The sequence below is a fragment of the Mandrillus leucophaeus genome, unplaced genomic scaffold (assembly GCF_000951045.1).
Source record: "Mandrillus leucophaeus isolate KB7577 unplaced genomic scaffold, Mleu.le_1.0 Scaffold770, whole genome shotgun sequence".
NCBI classification, from domain to species: domain Eukaryota; kingdom Metazoa; phylum Chordata; class Mammalia; order Primates; family Cercopithecidae; genus Mandrillus; species Mandrillus leucophaeus.
The window spans coordinates 351,625-375,285 of NW_012108364.1; the positions used below are offsets into that span (position 1 = coordinate 351,625).

Below are 23,661 nucleotides of genomic sequence, written 5' to 3' on the forward strand. Positions count from 1 at the left end.
AAGTAGGATAGCAAATTTTAGTTTTAAAAAAACTTTTTGTGAGTCGTTATAACAAATACTCCCATAGCAAGAGTTCAAATGCTGAGGAATATGTCTGTTATGTTTCATCTACGGAAAGAGTGTGGTTTTTCTGTCTATCCTTCATAGAACCCCAGGGTACAAGAGGTGCTTAATACATTCCTCTAAATTTTTAATAGCTTAAAAAAAATCTGCGACTGCACGTGGTGGCTCATGCCTGTAATCCCAGCACTTTGGGAGGCCAGGGTGGGAAGATAACTTGAACCCAGGAGGTCAAGGCTGCAGTGAGCCGTGATTGCGCCACTACACTCCAGCCTGGGCAACAGAATAAAGCCCTGTCTTAAAAAAAAAAAAAAATCTGACAATGATAAAACAAAGGAAAAGGAGACTTAAGTTGTCACAGCCTTTGGCCAGGAGTTATTAAGACAATAAATCCAGGGGCACAAACCTTCTGGTCACTTAATTGCTGTATATTATCTTGTCCTGGGTTGATTGGTAATGTCATCATAATATATAGTTAACATTAGCAACCTAATTGAACATAGTAGGTAGGGCTAAAGCAAATTATAATTTGTATAAGAACTTGATTTTAGGGGAAGCATGCCGAACCAACTGGAAAAAGGATTGATTATTCAACATACAGAATTAGTTATTTGAGGGGGAAAACATTAGATTGTCACCACATATGTTAAAATCAAAACAGATTACAGAGGTGTAAGTTATATAAATAAACGGAAAAAATCAAAAGAAAATATAGGTGAATGATTAGCTAACCTACTGCCACATTGTGTATTAAAATTGAACACATATTTATTATATAACTGAGAATTTCAACTCCTAGATCAGTACTGTAGAGAAAATCTTTACTTGTATATTAGGAGATTTGTATAAGGATGTTCCACAATAACAAAACAAACAAAAAAATGTTCATTAACAGTAGAGTAAATATATTTAGTTTATTGGTTACCTCTTGAGAGTAGGAAGAGGGGATGTGAACTTCAGGGGGTAACCAGGTTACTTCTAAAGCCGCTGATAATAAAGGTTCTGATTTCTAGTTCATGCTTAGTATACTGGCATAATTTTTGATAGCACTACATTTCTTTCTCAAAGTGTTCCAATTTAGATTGTGAGTTAATGATCATCCTACTGATAATGTTCTTAACTTGTGTGGTACATACAGGAGTATTTCTTTTACTATTCTTTATAAACCCTTTTATATATATTAATAAAGATTTTTTTCAGAAACTCATACTTTGGGATATTTTGGCACATTTTCTTCTCATTGAGACTTCGTTGTTAAAAAGTAAAATGGCTCAGTATTAATATTTTAGAGATGATAATTCAAATGTTAACTCAAGTATAAAATATCATAAAATAATAGAAACATTTGCTTTACTAGACTCTGTTACTATGAAAACTACCACATGATTGTTATGTAAGTTTAACAAATAATTGTCCTTGATTAATTTGGCTATATATTAATTTTTGGTGTTATTGGTTGTCAGTAGTCTTACCCACAAAGGACAGAGGAAAAAACGTCACAGATTACTTTTGTGTATTCTCTTTTATACTTGGCTTTTACTGCTCTGTAAGTTGTTATGGTCATATTTCACATACTTGATGATGTAGGTTTTATGGTTGTGTTTTGAAGAAAATGTCACCCAATAATATAAAATTTGTGTGTATACTTTGAAAACGTAGGATACTATACAAACCCTCATTAAAAGTTAGCTTTACTTATTATGAGCTGTAAATACCTGATTTTGAGTCCCTATTCTATCATGTTATAAGGATTAAGTGAGATCTTTAATGCTATTACTAGCAAAATTCCTAGTACACAGTAAACTTGTCATTGCTCTTACTTACTATTCTTCATCTCTATTTCCAAAGTTTTGCTTTTTTAAAAAATCAGATAATCATTCAAATATTTAATGCACCTATGTGCCAGGTATTGGAGATTTATTAATGAACACAAGACAAAAATCTCTGACCTATTGGAGCTTACTGAAGCCTTTGAAACACACAGAGGACCTCCCTTTTTTTTTAAATTAAAACCCCATTTTTTATTTAAATCTGGCATAGGGAATATTGGTAAATTTCTGAATATTTGGTTTTTATAAAAATGTTTAGCCACGGTGCCAGGACCGTAGGCATATATGTAGTATTTAGCCCCTTTTATTATATAACACACTTGAAATGTTCTTTTCCAGAAATGCTAGATGTGAAATTATGAATTTTTTCTTTTGCATTTGTTATTTATAAACATGGCCATTTTCTGTATCTGACATTAATTTTACTTAAACATACAGTTTAACACACCTTGAGAAATACTGTACTTACCACAGAGTAGAAAAGAGTTCTACCTGACCTGATTTCCATTTAAGATCTCTTGGGGTTTCTGACCTAATATTCTTTCCACTCTTGAGGGCTAGGACTGATCACACTTTTTTAAAGGACGGTATTTCTAAAAATCCCACTTGAGGAGGGGCCCAGAGGGCCAAATTTGAGTGCTGTGATTTAACCAGAGTGAGTCTCACTAGACAGCTTCTAGAACATGCCAGTCCTCACAGGTTCAGAGAAAAATACAGCCATAGTTAAGGAGAAAAATTGGGGGAGGGATCCCAGTGTGCAAGGAGGAGAAGCATGGAAGTTGCCTTGAATAAAAATACCTGATTACCTTCTGCCTTGGAGTCCTAGTTTGTACATTGTCTAGGCAGATAGCAAAAAGTCGTTGTTTTGGTTTCTATCACCTGTTTTCAGTTGGCTGAGGCCACCCTGCTACCAGCACACATTATCCCTGTCATCCCATGTGAGTGCTTCTGACTTTGCTGGGGAGCTTTGAATATACAAGAACATTTATTATACTGGGACGTAATTAGTGATTTATTGTCTGTGAGCCTCCCAAGGATCCTCCAGAAAAGTTCGTTTTTGCTTTTGGAACCACAGGCTAACCTCATGCTCAATAAAAAAATTGTTCAATGAACCAGCCTGACTGTATGCCACTAGCATAACTCATATACTTTTGGGTAATGTAATCAACTATAATTGGCTTTGTAAGCTTCAAGCTGGTTTGCTATGACATTTAAATGGCTTTCAATGATAACTTACTCTGGTGGAGAATATTGTTCTTAATAGATTAAAAAGAATAGGGCCATAGGCTTGGGGACTAAATAACATGTATTTTTAGAATTTTAATTAATGTCTGTGTAACTCTCATTCTCATCCAACAAAGATGTGTTTTAGCTATACCTTGACCATCTTTTGACATGCTGGAAATGCTTTTGTAGACTGGCCTTTTACAAATTTTGCAGAGACCACAGATCCTACTTAGATTTTATCCAGAGAAAATAAGTACATGGGACTTAGAAAACAGATTTGGGGTATAAAGAGCCATAATGAATAAACTACATTTCAGGGGAAGCTGTAATTCATGACTAGTGATAAATTTTATGTGTTAGAACACACATACATAAGCATATTCTAAGAGTTAATAGCTTGAACTGAGAGTGCTATTTTTAATTTATTCTTCCTAACCATAAAATTAATCCAGGTATATTTTAACACTAAATAATTCAGTATACTATGTGGGTAGTTCTTTGAAGTTTAAAAATCACATTTCCTGTGTCTTCTGACAATGTAATAAACTTTAAGCATTTCAGATTTTGAATTTTTTGACTAGGGATGCTCAACCTGTATATTACTCCTGTTCCAAACATTGTTAATTGATACTAAGATCTTTGGTGGTGTTTTTATGAGTCAATAAAAATAACATGCTTCCCCTCCACCCTCATTCAAGACCATGTTAACATATGACCCAGGAGACATGTCAGCTTTCTCTAGTTAGTTGACTAAAGAATGTGGCTTTGGATATGCAGCCAAAATGGCTTGCTAACACTTCATCCCTAAGTTGGACAGACTTCCCCAATTAGTCTTAGGCATGTAGGCCTGAGAACAACTGAAGGCCTCTCCTGCAGCATGTAGTGGGAAACAGAACAGAACGCATCCTGTCTGCAGGATGCAAATCCTAGAAAAGGGAACCAGGAGATGAGCCTCACTTTGTCTAGACCTTCTCTCAAGTATCTTAAGTTATTCCTTTTTCACTGGAATAATCAAAACGTTAAAGTAGAATCATGAGCCTCTTGATTCTGATATAAAACTTGACTGTTCCCCTTAATTGGATCAAATAATTTTGTTATTTCTGATTATATTTTCTTTCTGTTCTTACTTTAAAGATAAAAGAAAGTTATTTAAAGATATGTTAAAAGCTTTATGCTTTAAAAAATTATTTTGGACTTACAGATACTTCATTCTCTTTTAATTGACAGAAGTGACATGAGAGACAGTGTCATTTTTTAATCAAAATATTTATTGAGACTGTCATGTCTTTCTTAGGATTACATTTCGTGTTAGGTATTTTTTTTTCTTCTTTCTTGTTCCTTACAAGGAATTTGCTCCAGGTAGAATATATCACCCTAGCTGGTATCCCTACTTGCTTGATGTTATCAATAGTATAATTTGTAAAACATTAGTACTATGAAATTCTCCCAGGAGATATTATAAATGACTTAATTTAAATAAATTAAGAAAATACTGCGTACTATGTACTGAACATTGGTATGTTAAAAATTCTTTTAGCAAATCCTATAATAGAAAACAAAAACTTCTTTAATTTTACTTGGCATTTTCCTAACTTGACCACTGAGTTCTTAGTGTGGATCACCTGTTAACAGTGCGGTGAACAGAAGATACTTCTGGAGAAACTGCTGTTTCAGCCCCTTCCCTGTGTTCCCCACTTTCTTCCTGTCCATCCACTCCTAGGTTAAGCATTTCAAGTACAGTAGCTAGAGACCTTCAGCTGAAGGATAGAGAAGGAAAGTAAGGCTTGAATTAAATAATGGACCATAGAAAGAAATGGAACTAACCACCAAACTAAGGTTTGGGTGCTGTTTGAGCCAGAGGGGTTCAGTTATTTCTGAGACCTTCTATTGAGCCTGTTCTTTTTCCAAATAACACATTATAGCAGAGCAGAGAGATTCATGGAATTTTCTGTAAAGCAAGGGTTTTGTATTTAATTTAGTTTTACCATTTGCTTCCATTATAATTTGAGAGTTATTTTTCAATGGAAAATAAATTTAACTCCCACAAAAGGAAAGTCATCTTCGAGAGGCCTGACAAGCTGTTTTCAAAATGTGTGAATGCTAGGTACATTTAATTTCTTGATATATTACAGAACTTGCCTAATACTGTTATGGTTAGGGTTGAATACATATGAATGTGAAACACCTCCATAGGAAGCACTCAGTGAGTGTTAGTGTAAGAAAAAACTACTAGACAAACTGCTCTAACTTTTGTCATCAGATTATACATTTATGAAAACATTTGGTCAGTATTATTAAAGTAATCCTGTTTTTCTTTGGAATTTGTGTAAATTCAGTAGACTTGAATGTTTAGTTCTAGGGGAAGGACATCTTAGCTTTTCCATTTAAAAAATACTGAGACGTAGCATAAAATGTTGGTACTTTAACATTTGAGTACACATAATGTGCCGTGAACTAAACTCTCCTTTTCGCTGTACCCCTGTAACCCTGCCTCTCCTGTCTTCCTCTCTTCTCTCCCCATCTCTCTTCACAGACACACAAACACTACATATGTATAATCTTATTTTAATCTCACAACTCTTATTTATTATTTCCTAGTTTTGGGGATATATTTTGACCAAATGTCAGGTGGTCAAAGTCAGATATCTCCATCATAGTATGATGAACTTCTGGGATACAAGAATAAATGGAAATTTTTATTTAATTTTTAAAAACTAGCAATCAAGGGCAGGGCACTGAATGGATGTTTGTTCAAATCCAGCCCTGCCCCTCAGTGACTGGCCAATTCACTTTATTTCTTTTAACTTCAGCTTCATTATCAAAGTGGAGGAATTACGATTATAAGTAATCATAGAGAGTATAGAGATAAAGTGCTTTAAGATAGCTATCTTAAGAGATTGGAGTTACGAAAAATTCAAAAATGAAATGAGAAAGGAAGCCAGGAGTGGTGGTTCACACCTGTAATCTCAGCACTTTGGGAGGCCAAGGCCGGCAGATGAGGCCAGGGAGTTGGAGACCAGCTGGCCAACATGGCAAAACCCCATCCCTACTAAAAATACAGAAAATTGAGGCTGGGTGCGGTGGCTCACACTTGTAATTCCAGCACCTTGGGAGGCCGAGGTGGACGGATCACTTGAGGTCACGAGTTCGAGATCAGCCTAGCCAACGTCAAAACCCCGTGTCTACTAAAGATACAAAAAAAATTAGCTAAGCGTGGTGATGCGTGCCTGTAATCCCAGCTACTTGGGAGCTTGAACCTGGGAGGCAGACGTTGCAGTGAGCCGAGATTGTGCCACTGCACTCCAGCCTGGGCAACAGCGAGACTCCATCTCAAAGTAAATAAAAAATGAAATAAAAATACAAAAATTGGCCAGATCTGGTGGCTCACGCTTGTAATCCCAGTTACTTGGGAGGCTGAGGCATGAGAATCACTTGAACCTGAGAGGTGGAGGTTGCAGCAAGCCAAGATTGCGCCACTGTGCTCCAGCCTGGGTGGCAGAGTGAGACTCTTGTCTTAAAAAAAAAAAGAAAAAAAAAAAACTGGCAATCAAATATTAAATGTTTGACATGATAATGCAGGATTGGTAATTTCCCCTACACTACCAGCTATTAGTTTGCTCCTGATAAATATACCGTGTGTGTGTGTGTATATATATATATATTTTATACTGTCTATTTAAAAAATTCTAAATAGATGTTCACTTTAACATCAACACTATTCATATAATTCAAGAGAAAGTTTTATAGTAATATATTTTATAGGAGGAACACTGTATTTGGTATGAAGTTTGGATAAATCTCAAAAATCTTGTTCTCTATAAGCAGCCAGTTTCAATGAGCTTAAGTCTCTAGACTCAGAACTGTAAGGAATTATCATCTGAAAGCAATTTATGAAGCTGTTTTGAAGTTTAATTATCGAGAAGATCTGAACAGAGTTAGAAATAAAAGGAAAAAATTGAGAAGAAAATATGCTTTAGTTTCACAGTTTTCTCGCCAAACCCCTTCATGTTTTTATGGAAATTGTACCAGATTTTGGAACTTGTCATGAAATTTTTAAAGGGCAATATTGATTGTTCTGCTTTTAATTCTTCTTGTTAAGAAGAAGGACTTTTTTTTTAAACTTAATTCATTTTTTTTTACTTAAATCATTAAAAATTAGGTCAGTTCTTAAAAGTTTGTGTAGTGCTGTGAATACTAGTATATTGAGCAGCCTTCTACAAAGGTTGGAATTATATGTAACCGAATTTCTATTAATCTGCCTTGTATATTTTTATAAATATTATTTGCTCAGAAATGATATGTTCTTCCTAAATTTATATAGGCAAAGCACTCTTAGTGTTCATGTTAGCTGTAAATTGTTTTCCTATTTAATTATTTGAAAGTTAAGCATGTAACTAAATTTGGCTTTTACAGTCATCACAAAGATTATAGCATTTTACTCTTGCAACATACTGGACATTTAAGTTATCCAGTAAAATTTCACCATATAAAGTATTTCTATTGTTAAGTTATGTCTAAAGTGCCAACCAATATTTATTTTAAGATGAGTATTCAGATATTAATATTCAATCCTAATAACATAATTTATATTATTTATGTAGAAATGACTGTCACTTGTATGATCACGTGGTCAGTAGTCAAGCACAAGTGCAGGGCTATGAGAAATGTCATCAAAGCAGCCATTTGCTTATTTGGCATTCTAAAGGCCAAGGCCAAAGCTGAAGATTATTTTGGCTGAATACTGAGGCTAAGCCAAACTAAAGTGAATGCCTGTTTTATGTATGAGAAAACTTAGTTGTAGGGAGATTATGTAATTTACTTAAAATTACACAAATAATAAGTGGTGGAAGTAGAATTTGAACTGGCCATGCTAAAACCTCTTTGCTGCCTTTGTAAATTGTAACCAACTTCAGAAAATAGTTTTGGCATTGTCTCCTGCATACACAGATTTCTCCATTCTGCCCCTCCTCTTTCCTTCTTCCTTCCTTCAATAAAAGGTAGGTAGAGAAAAAGTTTGGAAGAGAATGCCATTTCCTTTTCACTGACATTATTGTTTTAAAACAAAGACTACACTTTAGTGTATAGATCCTTTAGATTATAACTTTGATTTTAAAAAATGAGGTCTTTTTTCTTTATCTGGGACTGCAATGAATAAGCTGTCTTGGGAATTTTAAAGCTCAGGGAAATGAAGCTTTGTTAAATGACCCATTGCTGATTATACATTGCCTTTAATTCAATCCTGTTTGAACATGTGTGTGATAGAGAATGGTAATTAGATAATTGGTCTTTCAGAAATAAGATGGAATTTAAGATGTGTTTAAAGAGTACATGGTACTTGGGAGGCCGAGGCGGGCAGATCATGAGGTCAGGAAATCGAGACCATCCTGGCTAACATGGTGAAATCCTGTCTCTACTGAAAATGCAAAAAATTAACCGGGCGTGGTGGTGGGTGCCTGTAGTCCCAGCTACTCAGGAGGCTGAGGCAGGAGAATAGCTTGAACTTGGGAGGTGGAGATTGCAGTGAGCCGAGATCACACCAGTGCACTCTAGCCTGGACAACAAAGCAAGACTGTCTCAAAAATAAATAAATAAATAAAGAGTATGGTACTAAGGGACCAACAAGTCCAAAAATGGAGGGAACTCCTTGACTCTTAAAATCCTGCACAATTTTATAGAGTATCTTGAAACTTAATTGCAATCTCAGTTACAGTTATTACTTAAATTTTATTGCCAGCTCTGAAAACTCCCCTAAATTTCCAGGCAAAAGGAAATATTTAGTATTTATAAAAGACATGCATTGATAAAACTTGATTGTTGCTGCTTTCAAAGGGAAGTAGAAACTTCTAGAAATTTTTTAAATGAAAGTTTTATAGAGGTAATGGTAGATTCACATACAGTTGTAAGAAATAATTCAGAGATCCTATGTACCCTTCTCACTGTATGTCTCAGTGGTGCCATTTTGCACAAGTTATAGAACAATATCAGAACCAGGATATTGGCATAGATACAATCTACCAATCTCACTCAAATTTCCTGATTTACTTCTAGTTATTTCTGTGCAGTGTTTTTAGTTACATGTATTTTATCACGTTTAAGTTTGTGTATCCACCACCACAGTCAAGATACTGAACAGTTCCATCACAACAAAGATCCCTCATTTTACTCCCTTTTTTTCTTTTTCTTTTTTTTTTCCAGTACAGTGGCACAATCTTGGCTCACTGCAACCTCTATCTGCCTCCCAAGTTCAAGCAGTTCTGCCTCAGCCACCCAGGTAGCTGGGATTACAGGTGTGTGCCACCACGCCTGGCTAGTTTTTTAAATATTTTTTTGTAGAGATGGGGTTTTGCCATGTTGGCCAGGCTGGTCTTGAACTCCTGACCTCAAGTGATCTGCCCACCTTGGCCCCACAAAGTGCTGGGATTACAGGTGTGAGCCACCGTGCCTGGCCTGTGTTGCTCTCTTATAATCACATGTACTTCCCCCCACTCTTTCCCTGACCCAATCCCCATTCCTAATCCTTGGCAACCACTAATCTGCTTGAATTTCAAAAATATTATATAAATGGAATCATACAGTATGTAACATTTTGAGATTGACGTTTTTCACTCGGTGTAAGTCTCTGAAGATTCACCTAAGGTGTTACTTGTGTAAGTACTTTATTGATGGTAGTGTGTATGCACTATAGCTTATTTAACCATTTACCTTTTGAGGGTCATCTGGGCTCATTCCAGTTTTGGTTATTATGAATAAGGCTGCTGTGAACATTACACGTTTTTGTGTGAGCACAAATATTCATTTGTTTGGGATAAATGCCAAAGAATGCCCAGAATTTAAGTCATAAGTTTTTAAAGTGTCAAAAATATTAAGTCAGATAAAGGTGTTCATGCTAGTCATGAATCTACCGTTCTCAGTCTTTAAACTGAAGCAAAAAAAAAGAAACCAGTTTTTTTTTTTTTTTTGGCAGGAGATTGGCACCAAAGACCACTTTTGCCATGCATCTTACAAAGAAAAATGTGTGACTTCTGCATACCTACAAGATTATCACAAAATTTATAAATTGGCACAGTATGCCATTACCTGACAGTTAAAACTTACCTTTAGTCATTACATTTTTAAACAGGCATTCTTTTTTTCTTTTAACTTTTTCCACTTTAACAAGTAATTGTAGAAAATCAGAAATGTGTAAACATATAAACAAGAAAATTAAAACCCAATACCAAGAAAACCATTATTAAGATTTTTGGTGTTTTTCCTTGTAGTCTTTTTTTGTGTGCATACAATACTGTATTAATTTAATTTTTTTTATAAAATTGGGATTAGGCTAAATGCAGTTTGGTGTCCTACTTAAAAGTCAAAATTTGAGGGAGAGGGGCAAGAGTTGGAAAACTACCTGTCAGATACTGTGTTCACTATTTGGGCAGCAGAATCATTAGAAGCCCAGACCTCAGCGTCATGCAATAGACCATGTAACAAACGTGCACATGTACCCCCTGAATCTAAAAAAAAACCCCTGAAAGTTAAAAATTGAACTTTTAAAATATTTTATGCCATTTATATATCTTCATTCGTAAACTTCATTTTCCCCCATTTTTATATTGGTGAGATTGTGCTTATAACTGTTTGCTAATGTATAAATAGAAAATGTTTTTCAGGAATAATCTTTAGTTGGATACTTATTGAAATGAGTATCTCTTGTTTTATGTCACATTTTAAATCATTTTTCTTGTTCTTTCAAGATATGCTGTGATAGCATTTGGATGTGCCAGCTGTCCAAAATTAACTTGTGGGCGAGAGGGCTGTGGAACAGAGTTTTGCTACCACTGTAAACAGATTTGGCACCCCAACCAGACCTGTGATGCTGCTCGACAAGAGAGAGCCCAGAGCTTACGTTTGAGAACTATACGTTCTTCATCCATTAGTTATAGTCAAGAGTCTGGAGCAGCAGGTATTTATGTCTAATTTTTTTCTAATGAAATATTTGACACAAAACACTAGTTATTTTAACTTTTTAAAGTTAAGTATTCCTGTTTTCCTTTCACTTGCCAAAAGTGTTTTTAAGTGCATTTCTATCCCAGAAGCACTCATTCTTTCCTGTGGAAGAAAGTGGTTCTGAAATTAGAAAGATTTTATTGTTCAAGAAAGAAGGAAAAAAGGAAGTGTCATGATAATTTATGTAACTGGTAGCCAGAGATGGTCTGAAACTGTTGATTATAAAGGTATCTGTCCAGGTGTGGTAGTCACGCCTGTAATCCCAGCACTTTGGGAGGCTGAGGCGGGCCAACCACTTAAGGCCAGGAGTTTGAGAACGGCCTGGTCAATGTGGTGAAACCCCATCTCTACTAAAAATAATTTATATTCCTGCCAGCAGTGTATTGAGATAATCATGTACTTTATGCTACTAGAAAAAAAGTCTTATGAAGCTTTAACACAGAATATTCGACATTTAATACTTTTGTTACGTAAGTGTATTTTTATACTTGCTTGCTGATTTGTTTCTTTTTCCTAAAGATTTCTGGAACTCAGTAGTATTAGTATTAATTTGTAGGTATGGGTCCAGAAGCAATTCAGAGAGGACCTGAATGTACCTAAACTGTTCCCTAAAGAGTCCGCAGTAGCCACTGGGTAGTTCACTTGGAACTGATATTCCTCTCCTCCAAGTAGGGGGTGTGTATTTATTGGTCACAGAATACACAGTCATATAGAGCAAGAGAGAATGACTCTGGAATCAGACTGCCTGAATTCAAATCCCACATTCTCTGCTTATTCCTTGTGCAATCCTGAGCAAGTTACTTGTCTCATCTTTAAAATAAAGATACTGGCCAGTCATGGTGGCTCATGCCTGTAATCCCAGCACTCTGGGAGTCTGAGGCAGGCAAATCACTTGAGATCAGGAGTTCAAGACCAGCCTGGGCAACTTGGTGAAACCCTGTCTCCACTAAAAAAATACAAAAATTAGCCGGGTGTGGTGGCGGGTGCCTGTAATCCCCAGCTACTCGGGAGGCTGAGGCAGGAGAATCATTTGAGCCCAGGAGGCAGAGGTTGCAGTGAGCCGAGATTGTGCCACTGCCCTCCAGCCTGGATGACAGAGTGAGACTCCGTCTCAAAAAATAATAATAATAATAAAAAATAAAGATACTAGTAATGCTTATATCCATATGGTTGAAATATTTCCTGGCTCATAGTAAGTGTTTTTGCTATATGAGGTAGGGGACCTTAGAGAAACCACAGTCACTTTCTAGAGATTTAAGTATGTCTGGGCTATTATTAAATTTAAAAATGACAGAAATGGCTTTTATTATTTTTTAAAATAAAGATCATGATTTAGTTATCCAAATGAATATTGGTCTTCCTCAACGTAGCCACCATGGGAGTTTTTGTGTTTATTTCAGCAGTGCTTCCCTGGAATGCCTCATTGGCATAACCTTTAGGTTACGTCAGTTTAATATCAGTTTGATTTCTGAGAATGACTAGAAGTTCCTTTAGAGCTAAGTCTAACAGCTAGAGTATCATACCAGGTTGGATTATTGGTTTCAGATAGATGCAGAGTGAGATGTGACTATATGATCATGAGTGATTTTTCTTTTATATAAAGGAGATTTGAAGGTAATTATGAAAGAAAACCTTACCAAATGCTTTGAGCCAAACAATAACATTGTTGGAATAAATAGTCTCAAGGTGATTGTTTTAAAAAAAACTTTATTTGGAATTTGTTCCATGTTTGTTTAAAAATCTTGGCACAATGGCTCACACCTGTAATCCCAACACTTTGGGAGGCCAAGGCAGGAGGATCGCTTGAGCCCAGGAGTTCAAGACCAGCCTAGGCAACGTGGCAGGACTCCTTCTCTACAAAAAATTTAAAAAATTAGCCAGGCATAGTGATGGGCACCTCTGGTCCCAGCAAGCCAGAAGGCTGAGGTGGGAGGATCGTTTGAGCCTAGGAAGTCAAGGCTGCAATGAAATGTGATTGTGCCACTGCACTGCAGCCTGGGTGACAGAGTGAGACCCTGTTTCCAAAAACAAGAGGAAGAATTAAAAGTGCAGTGAGGGCCGGGCGCCGTGGCTCGTGCTTATAATCCCAGCACTTTGGGAGGCTGAAGTGGGCAGATTGCTTGAGCTCAGAAGTTCTCAGACTTCAGCAGCCTAGGCAACATGGTGAAATCCCGTCTCTACTAAAAATACAAAAATTAGCCATGTGTGGTGGTGTGCGCCTGTAGTCCCAGCTACTTGGGAGGTTGAAGTGGAGGATTGCTTGACCCCAGAAGGTGGAGGTTGCAGTGAGCTGAGATTGTGCCACTGCACACTAGCCTGAGCGACAGAACAAGACCCTATTTAAAAAAAAATAAAAAAAGTGTAGTGAACTTGGCTTATCACAGACTTGTAGAAAGTTAAAAAGGAAGCTACCATCTAAATGGTTTTATTACTCTTATTCTAGATATTTTGGTATTGTTTGTTTTCTGTATCATGATATGCTGAAAAACTAGTTTTACTTTTATTATTAATTAGTATAATAATTAGATTTTTTTTCCCTAATTGGTTACAGAAGATAAATGTGTGCTTAGTTACATAAGGTACATTAATATTTGTGTTTATAAAATAATGCAATATTTATAGTATAATGTTTACATTTGTCTTTAAATTGTGACAGTAGTGCATCCACTTGAGGCTCTTTCTTATAGCTACTGGGTTTATGCACTTGGAGTTAAATTTTAAATGAACCACATATGTTTCATTTTTGTTACTGTAGTTTTCCCGTTTTATAAAAATAAACTATTTAATTGGCTCCCCACTCCTGCCTGTGTCCCCTTACCACTACCACCCTAAGAGATAATCTCTGTTAACATTTGAGGACATGGTGATTTGTAACCTGTTGTTTTTTCTTAATATGACAGTGGCCCATATTTTAACAGTAAACAAACAGATAAAGAAGACAAAAGCTTAGCCAAACACTGTAAATAGAAATGGGAAGCTTTTTCATATGAGGGAACTGTGGCTTAATTGATTCTTGGGGAATGGGGGATCAACTGACCCTAAACAATTTCATTTCGGATTTTTGCATTATGAGAGTATTTGGAGAGAAATATGTCATCCTATAATGTGCACAGTAAATTTTTCCTAATTTGTTGCTTTGAGGAAAGACAAAGCAAACTAAACAGCCTTTCATAGGTAAATAAGTATAGAGAGTGAAAGATGTGGGTATAAGTATATAGAGACCTATCAAAAATACATTGCTTGTGGTATTAATTCTCTAACGTGTAATTTTAGCATATTAAAAGGCTTTTTTATGTTTTTAGAACCGTAGGAATAAATGGGGATGTTACCTTAGTTTGTTCCAAAGATTGCATGCATCAGTACCAAAGCTTGAGTCTTTTTACTCCCCCGTCTTATTGAGATACCTACTACTTGAGCATACTTGGGTATGAGAAAGTTTATCGATTAACATGCTGCTTAAGCGGATAGGATTAGCATTTCTTTAATTTGGTGTACTATGTGCTGTATCAGGCATAAAAGCCAGCTTTTTTTAGTCATACCCCAATGTTTAAAATTGTTAAATGCAGACTTTATGTTCTTTTAATCATTTAAGTCATGACATGAATATTTCTAATTTGTATATTCTAGTAATTATCAATTGTCCTGGTCTGGCTGCTTAGGGTATCAGTTTGCTCAAAATTGCTTGAATCATTAAAATAAATACTAATTGTGAGCATTGACCAGATCTTAAGTTTAAAAAAAAGCATGTTTGGTCCTAGAAGAAGCACTATGGAAACCTGAATTAACTGATAAAGCACAGGTAAAGTTTGACCATAAAACTTGTAGAAAGAATGGAATATAGCTTAATGCTTATAATGTAAGACATTGGAGCAAATACTTAGATTCAGTGATTAGCACTATAAATATCTTTACTAGACTGTGAGTAGTTGAAAAATATAGCTGGCTAATAGTAATTACAAGTTACTATTTAAACAGATGCCAACATGCAAAATAGTTATAATTTTCCTAAAGTTATGTTATACTTGATTTTAACTTGACACTATTGTGCGTTGTAACCATATTATTATACAAGGAGCATATACCAACAACAGTTGAGTAAATGGGTGAATAAATGAATAAAAAGGATAAACACAACTAATTTAAAAGTCATGAGCATAACTAACAATGATTGCTTTTATTCTGAAACTGTTTTCCATGGTTTATAACGTTTATAGCCATATGACTCTTCCTTAATCTCTTCCTTCCTTCCTTGTATTTTGGGTACTGATTCTTTGCAAGGTCCATCTCTCTTTCGTGTGAAGTAAAATACTGGGAAAAGGCTGCTTTTCTAAAGATACCTGTTTTGCTATTTTTATAGTGCTTATAATTGATGTGATTAGAATAAATAAATTCATAGTGCTTTGGATATAGCACCTCAGATTAATATCAAATTGTCACCTCCTGTTAGTGTTCATTCACTAAAGGAATAGTATACAGAACGTGTACATTTGAATTAAGGGAAGATGGTTAGAAAAGTTCTAGAACCAGAAACTACCACTCAGAAGACTTCTATGGGACCAGGACAAAGACAAACTTTATATAATTCACAATTTGCTAGAGCTGTCCTTGATTCTCCTTTCTCTTTTTATTCTTTTGTTAATCTTTGTTCTCATTGTTTCACTACTGTGTTTAAAAAATGTTTATAACTTGATATTTTAATGTAAAATATGTTCTCTTAGAAGGGAAGAAAAAATGCTTTATATGCTAAAAACAGCAGGCTGAGGCTATGAGTTCACAAACTATCTACATCTTAAGATTTTTTGGCAGTGCTACAATTGGTAAACTGCCAGAAGTTATTTTTAGACCAGTTTTATATGCTTAATAGATTTCTCTATGTTCCCAATAGCTGATGATATAAAGCCATGTCCACGATGTGCTGCTTATATAATAAAGATGAATGATGGGAGCTGCAATCACATGACATGTGCTGTTTGTGGTTGTGAGTTTTGTTGGTTGTGTATGAAGGAAATCTCAGATTTACATTATCTAAGGTAAGCTTATAGGAGGAACTATTTATATGTAAATATAATTTTATATTGTAAGACAAAATAACTTAAGTTTGAGTTTTATAAGATACTTAAAGGGATTGGTTTTATTCTAGTTAAATAAATTTAAAAGAAACCAAGTTATTATGCTAGTCTTTTGGAATTAATAACTAGTCAAAATAGGAAATGGATATTTCCTTTTTTTGTTTTTGTTAAACTAGAATGCTGATAAGTATGTAATACCCTGTGTGATTATGCTAGACTATAAATACTTTAATTTAATTTTCCCATACATAAATTTTATCATTTAGTTTATGATATAATCAGATAATTGATGCCTAAAAATATGTATGTTTTGCATTAATTTACTATTAAAAAACTGACTTAAGGGTTTGAGGGTAATGGAGGACTAGGGATAAATTTTTAATCTGAATCTCAGTTATCAGTATCTTTTTAATAAAATATATAAAGTATAATATAAATTATGTAATATCTAAATTATATGAAAATTATAATATAATAAATAATAAAATATAACAAAATAAGATACATCAATATCTTGTTAATATAATTTATAGTGGTTCTTACCTTAGTTTAATGAACTCAGAATTTAAAGGGGAAAAAAACTCCTAACTATGAGAAGTTTTTAAAAATAGTCATTGCTTTAATATATTGCACTAATTTGTTGTTGTGGTGTTTTGCAGCAGTTATTTACATTATAATTTTTTCGATTAGTCCATCAGGATGTACTTTTTGGGGGAAGAAACCCTGGAGCCGAAAGAAGAAAATATTGTGGCAGCTGGGAACACTGGTTGGTGCTCCTATCGGAATCGCTTTAATAGCTGGCATTGCTATTCCTGCAATGATTATTGGCATTCCTGTGTATGTGGGCCGCAAGGTAAAATGCATACTTCTTGTTAGTCCATTATCTTATTCTAAATCTTTAGGTGTATTCTTGTAGTATTGATGATTTTGGGGTTTTTTTTTTTTTTTTTAGACAAAGGGTATCTTTAGTTTCCTCAGTGTAAAACAGTTACTCTTTTTTCATGAATGTTTAGTGTTTGGCAAGCATATATAAATATGTATAAAGCAGACTTGCTTTAAAATGTTGCGAAGCTGAAAATTTTAGTGTGTTTATATTGTAAAACTTGGAGTATAAAATATTGAAGGATACACACCTGAGATTTTTCTATAGGTATATCCTTGTAAGGTCAGGTCTATCAGATCTTTTTAATGAAAGTTAATAGCTAAATAACACATGCCCTCAGGGAAAGAATAATTAGCCAGTTCTTGAATTATTTCTGCTGCAGTTCAAAGCTTGTTTTTTGGATTACTGCTATTAATAAATACACTATTTTGCAAATTATTAGAATCTAGTGAAAGTCCAAACACCAGTGACTACCACTGGCCTCTAATTGATGAATTATATTTCATTAACTAAGCAAATAGTTCTTTTGTTAAGGATTAATGGGATAATTTATGAGGTCCTAAGAAGTCTGTTGTTGCCTAAATTAATAGAATCTCTGTATTGAGAAGAAACTTTCAGTAGGAGATAGCTAAAAGCAAAAAAAAAGAAATTTTCTTTGGTATCCAAGAAGATCAAAAAAGTTAAAACTTTTTTTAAAAAATAAAAAGAAATTATCTAATCCCAACCTTGTACCCAAGCAGAACAAAGGGATAGCAACTTTTAAAAAGGGAATTAACAGGCCGGGTGCTGTGCCTCACCCCTGTAATCTTAGCACTTTCGGAAGCTGAGGCTGGTGGATCACCTGAGGTCAGGAGTTCAAGACCAGCCTGGCCAACATGGTGAAACCCCATCTCTACAAAAAATACAAAAAAAGATTAGCCAGGCATAGTGGCAGGTGCCTCTAATCCCAGACTCGGGAGGCTGAAGCAGGAGTATCACTTGAACCCGGGAGGTGGAGGTTGCAGTGAGCTGAGATTGCACCATTGCACTCCAGCCTAGGCAACAAGAGCAAAACTCCATCTCAAAAAAAAAAAAAAAAAAAAAGGAACTAACAAGCAAGGCATGGTGGCTCACTCCTGTCATCATAGCACTTTGGGAGGCTGAGGCAGAAGGATCACTTGAGGCTGGGAGTTCAAGACCAGCCTGGACAACATAGTGAGACCTCAATCTCTCCGAAAAATTTAAAAATTATCTGGGCATGGTAGTATGCACCTGTAGTCCCAGCTACTTGGAAGGCTGAGGTGGGAGGATTGCTTGAGTTGGGAAAGTGGAGGCTGCAATGAGCTGTGATCATGCCACTTCACTCCAGCCTGGGCGATAGAGCAAGATCCTGTCTCTAAAATAAGAAAAGGCTCTAAAGGTTTTCATACCGTGTGATAGGTGTTGTATGTACTTTTACTCATTTTAACCCTGCAGCAACCTCGATATTTTGGTCTCTGTGTGTTAAAATATTGAGGTTTAGGGAAGTTTATGTAATATATCTTCAGTTACACAGAAAGAAGCAGAGCTGAGATTTGAACTCAGAGGCATGAATTCTTAATATGAGTTCCCTGATTAAGTTTCATTAGCTATTTGGGAACTTCAGTCATGGGGAAACCACCAACTCATGAAGCAACCCATTCTGTTGTAAAATGGCTACTAATTGTTACAAAATTCTTATGTTGAGTCAGATCTGTTTCCTTTTGTTTCATTTGTTTCTGTTTCTAACTTCTGGGACCACACTGGGAATAAGGTTGATCCTCTTCTGTAAAACAGCTGAATTTTTTATATTCACCTTACATTTTATAATCAGAAAAATAACATATACTATTTCTTAAAAATTAGTTTTGGGACTGATGACAAACATATTTATAAGCCACATGTTTATTTCTGAAGGTTTTAAGTGAGTAAACTTGAACTTTAAAAAATGTTGGGCTGTGTGTGGTGGCTCCCTCGTCTGTAATCCTAACACTTGGGGAGGTTGAGGAGGGAGGATTGCGTTAATTCAGGAGTTTGAGACCAGCCTGGGCAACACAGTGTGACACCTTGTCTCTACAAAAAATTAAATAATCAGCTGGGAGTGGTGGTGCATGCCTGTAGCCCCAGTTATTAAGTAAGTTGGGGTGGGAGGATTGATTGAGCCTGTGTGGTTGAGGCTGCAGTGAGCTGTGATTGTGCCACTGCAGTCTAGTCTGAGCGACACAGAGAGAGACCCTATTTCCAAAAAAGAGAGAGAAAATAAAAAAATTCAAAATATAGTAGCTGATTATAATTTTTCATGTAGTTATTCAAATCAAGGTTTTGCTGAAAGCAAAAGTATTTATTCAGGTACTTAGAAATAGAAGGGAAAGAGAGACTGTTGTACCACATGTACCTACAAATAATTTATAGAGGACAGATTATTTACCTCATTGTTTAGGTCATAGGGTACAGTTACAGGTCTTCTTTTTTTAAACATGTATCCAAAGGTTTGTAAATGAATGAATTAGTTTTCCATTGAAATAATGTTCTGTGGTGCTTTGGGATCCCAATCAGCCCAGGAAAACCTACTAAGTCAATAAAGTACCCAAAAGCTGAGCCTTCACTTAACAATAAAAAGTAGAGAATGTGGCAAAAAATAGTAAACAGAAAATTTAAGTTGAAACAGAAATAGTGGAATGATATGATCACTGTAGTCAAACATTGGTGCTTGAGGCTGAAAAATTTTCTAGAAGACTCCTTTCTTTTGGCAGCCTACCTTTGCAAGTCTGCTCCATCCGTTGTGCCTTTTCTCTTCTTCAGTGCTAAGTTTCCCAGGAATGGGAGTGGGGAGGAGCAGGAATTAGCTGCAGTGCTGAAGGATAATGAAAGGTACCTTGGGAAGGTCTGCCATCTCTGCCTGCATGGACTGTGTAGGGAAATGAGGAGGCTCATTGACAAGGAACCTCTAGTCAATGCTGGGAAATGGGATTCTGACTAGGAAATAGAAAGGTTTCTTGTCCCATACATGCATCACCCACCTCCCACCCCAACTTTTCCACTGTTTTCCACAACACTTATCATACTTTACAGCCTTCCAAAGGCCAAAGGTATTATTATACCATGTAATAATAGATTATTTTATAAGTCCCACCTGTAATATTGTTTATAAGTCATTTTATTTTAGAGAGTCCACATACTTTTGAGGCTGTTTTGAATTTGTCTTGGAACAGAGGGGGAAAATGTACTTTATTAGCCCTTGCAAACCATGAAAATAAAGATCTCAAAGTTCATGTAATTTCACAAGCCACTTTTTAATCACTGCTTCTATAATGATACCAAATTCTACTTATTAACACCTGTCCTGTACAGAGATTGCTGAGTGAATTCAATCCTGTCCTCTGGTAGCCATTATTTATCATCTTTTTTCTTTCTCTGCCGTTTACTTTGAGCTATAAATGAGAGCCCTGGAATTTGAGTCATTTGTCAATATTTGTCTTCATAAAAAGGATCTGAGAAAAAATAATACTGTTTATTCATACTTGTTTATTAGAACTGCTTTTTAAGGTCAATTTTTTAAAAAGAAACCTTCCCTAGAAGCCAATTTTTACCATTTAGAGAATCTTTAGAATGCTAGAGTTATCCTGTTAGTGAACCATGTAACTCATAACTGTGTTCAAAATAATAATCTTAATTTCTTCCTCTTTACTCAATACATAATTACACTACTCTTGATTAAAATTATAGAGACTACTTTTACTCAAGACTTTTAAAATTAAGCACAAAGTAAAATCCATTAAATCACTGTCTTAAGCAACTTATTAAAAAGGAGCAAATTATTTGTGAGAATATACTAATAGTTTAAGGACACTAGTAGGTTTACCTTGAACTAAGATACTCAGCTACGAACTTTTATGAAAAATCACTTTAGCAAGTATAGGTCTTTTTCAACTAAGTTAAATTGTAATGTATTTTCTCTTTAATCCCCCACCCCTATTTTTATTAATTCAAGATTCACAATCGCTATGAAGGCAAGGATGTTTCAAAGCACAAACGGAATCTGGCCATAGCAGGTGGTGTAACGTTGTCTGTAATCGTGTCTCCAGTAGTAGCTGCAGTGACTGTAGGTAAGAAAATGCTGGAAAGTACTAATTACCTAAAATTTTATGGAGTTAAAGTTTTATGGAAGGATTTTTTAAAAGCAAAGTGTTTGAAGATAAGACTTACCTTTTTTTTTTTTTAATTTGAGGACAATTTAAATTGAGCCTACAGTAAGTCTTTCCTTGGTTAAAAGTATTAGAGATTGAAGAGCCTAGCCTTAAAGTAGTTGGTAAATTGTTAGTGGCTGATACCCTTCCGCTCCAGCTCCACCCCAAGTACAGTTCAGAGGCCGGGCACTTCAAAAGAGAAAAGTTTACATCTCTGTCTTTTTCTCCTCATGTGCATTACCTGAAAAGCTGGGAACCTTGAATTTGCTTAACAACTGGGTAACTCTACTTTTGGCAAATGTTCCAGCCAATTCTTCAGAACCCTGGCACTTGTCTCTGTATGCCTCTGTTGAAAGGACTTTCTAAAACTCATGTTTCTGTAAGTTATTTTGTTGTTGTTTGTAATGATTGATTTAATTTCTCTTTAGGTATTGGTGTTCCTATTATGTTAGCTTATGTCTATGGCGTTGTTCCAATTTCTCTTTGTCGAAGTGGAGGTTGTGGAGTCTCAGCAGGCAATGGAAAAGGAGTCAGGATTGAATTTGATGACGAAAATGATATAAATGTTGGTGGAACTAACACAGCTGTAGGTAAGTCCTTTAAGCAAAGGAAGAAAATGTGCTTATTAACAGTGTAAGTAGTGGGAAGGCCAGAGATAGCATGCAAGTCAGAATTTCCATTGCCTTCCTTTTACTAGGCCTAATAGCATTAATTCAGAAGTACATCAGTGAATAAACTGCCAAGGAGGAGTATGGATGAAAGAGGTGGGGGTAATTCTGGGTACCTGACTTCTAATTGGAATATAATGTCTTAGATATCATAAACTTTTCATCTTAAATTTTGCCTGAAACATTACAAATAACTAAGTAAGGGATATGAAGAGGAATAAAGTTCATAAAAGAAATATGGATGACTAATAAGTCAAAAATATCTTCAACTCAATATTCAAAGAAATGTGAATTAGGACAGTAACAAGCAAAGATTAAGAAGAATAAAAAAGCCTTCATAGACTGTCCGTAGGAGTATGTCAATAAACCTTTTTTAAAAAGTGCACGTTCTGTATTCTAGCAATTATTATTTTAGAAATTTGTCATAGGGAAATAATTAGGCAGATGTGTAAAGATAATACCTACTTTCTTACCTCTCATTTTCTCTTGAACTGACCTCAATCAGATTTTTGTCCCTACCACTCCAGAATTTTGTTTCTACTATTCACTAAAGCAGAGTCACCAGTGGCCTCCATGTAACTTAATACAGTGGTCAGTTCTTGGTCCTCATCTTAATATAGCAGTATGTCTGACATGGTAGAGACTCTGCCCTTGTTGAAATACTTCACTTTCCTTCTGGGAAACCACTTCTTACCATATTTCCTGGCCACTCCGTCTCATTAATCTTTGCTGGCTCATTTTCCTCTTCTGACCTCTAAATGTTTGTTACCCGGAGCCCAGTTCTCAGAATTCTTCTCTTATGTATCTACACTTTTGCCCTAGATAATCTCATCTATTAAATAATATATAGACTGACCTCTCCTCTGAACTTCAAACTTGCATGTCTAACTTTCCTCTTTAATCTGCACTTGAATGTCTGACAAGAATTTCAAGCTTAACTTGTCTACAGCCAAATTCCTTGCTCTAAAATCTCTTCTTCCCTCCATCCTCCTTAACTCAATAAGTAGCTTCTCCATTCCTCCTGTTGCTTGGACCAAAAACCTTCACTTACAATGCCTCCCTCTTTTCCTTCTTACCTACATCGGATTGATCTGTCAGCACATTCTGCTGCTTCCTTCAATATTTAGCCATAATCCAACTACTTCTTATTCTCTTCACTACCCTTCCCTTAGACCAAGCTACTATCCTCTTTCCTGGGCTATTGTAATAGCCTCTTAACTGCTGTATCAACTTGTCAGCTTCTATTCACTGTTCCGTAGTGCAGCCGTAGTCACATGTCTAAACCCTGTCAGATTATTACTTTCTTACACTCAGAACTTCCCCAGTGGCTTCTAACTGTACTGGGGAAGAAAATCCCAAGTCCTTATCATAGCCCAAAAGGTCCCACATGATCTGCCCCAACTATGTGTCTGAGCTCATCTCTTGTCACCCTCCTATTTTATACCATTCTTGCTTGATTTTTGAGGGTGCCAAGCATGCTCCTACTTCTAGGCTTTTAAACTTGCAGTTCTCTGCCTGGAATACTCTTTCCCTAGAAAATTTCATGACTCACTTTTTTACTTCATTTGTCTCTACAAGTATTACCTTATTAAAGAGACCTTCTGTCATATAAAATGGCTCACAGACATGTACGTACATGCACTTCTCATCAGTCTCCTGTCTCTGTATGCCTCTGTTGAAAGGACTTTCTAAAACTCATGTTTCTGTAAGTTATTTTGTTGTTGTTCGTAATGATTGATTTAATTTCTCTTT

At 35.6% G+C, this 23,661-nt stretch overlaps 1 protein-coding gene across 3 annotated transcripts in view; it reads left to right on the forward strand.

Annotated features, from left to right (window-relative positions):
* RNF19A (ring finger protein 19A, RBR E3 ubiquitin protein ligase) overlaps positions 1-23,661 on the forward strand; it is a 78,321-nt gene that overhangs the window by 49,288 nt on the left and 5,372 nt on the right. For all 3 annotated transcript variants that reach the window (XM_011966726.1, XM_011966727.1, XM_011966725.1), the window contains 5 exons: positions 10,853-11,061; positions 15,991-16,135; positions 16,865-17,027; positions 21,046-21,160; positions 21,670-21,831. In XM_011966726.1, coding sequence (XP_011822116.1) covers positions 10,853-11,061; positions 15,991-16,135; positions 16,865-17,027; positions 21,046-21,160; positions 21,670-21,831 — 794 coding nt within the window. The remainder of the gene's footprint in view (positions 1-10,852; positions 11,062-15,990; positions 16,136-16,864; positions 17,028-21,045; positions 21,161-21,669; positions 21,832-23,661) is intronic.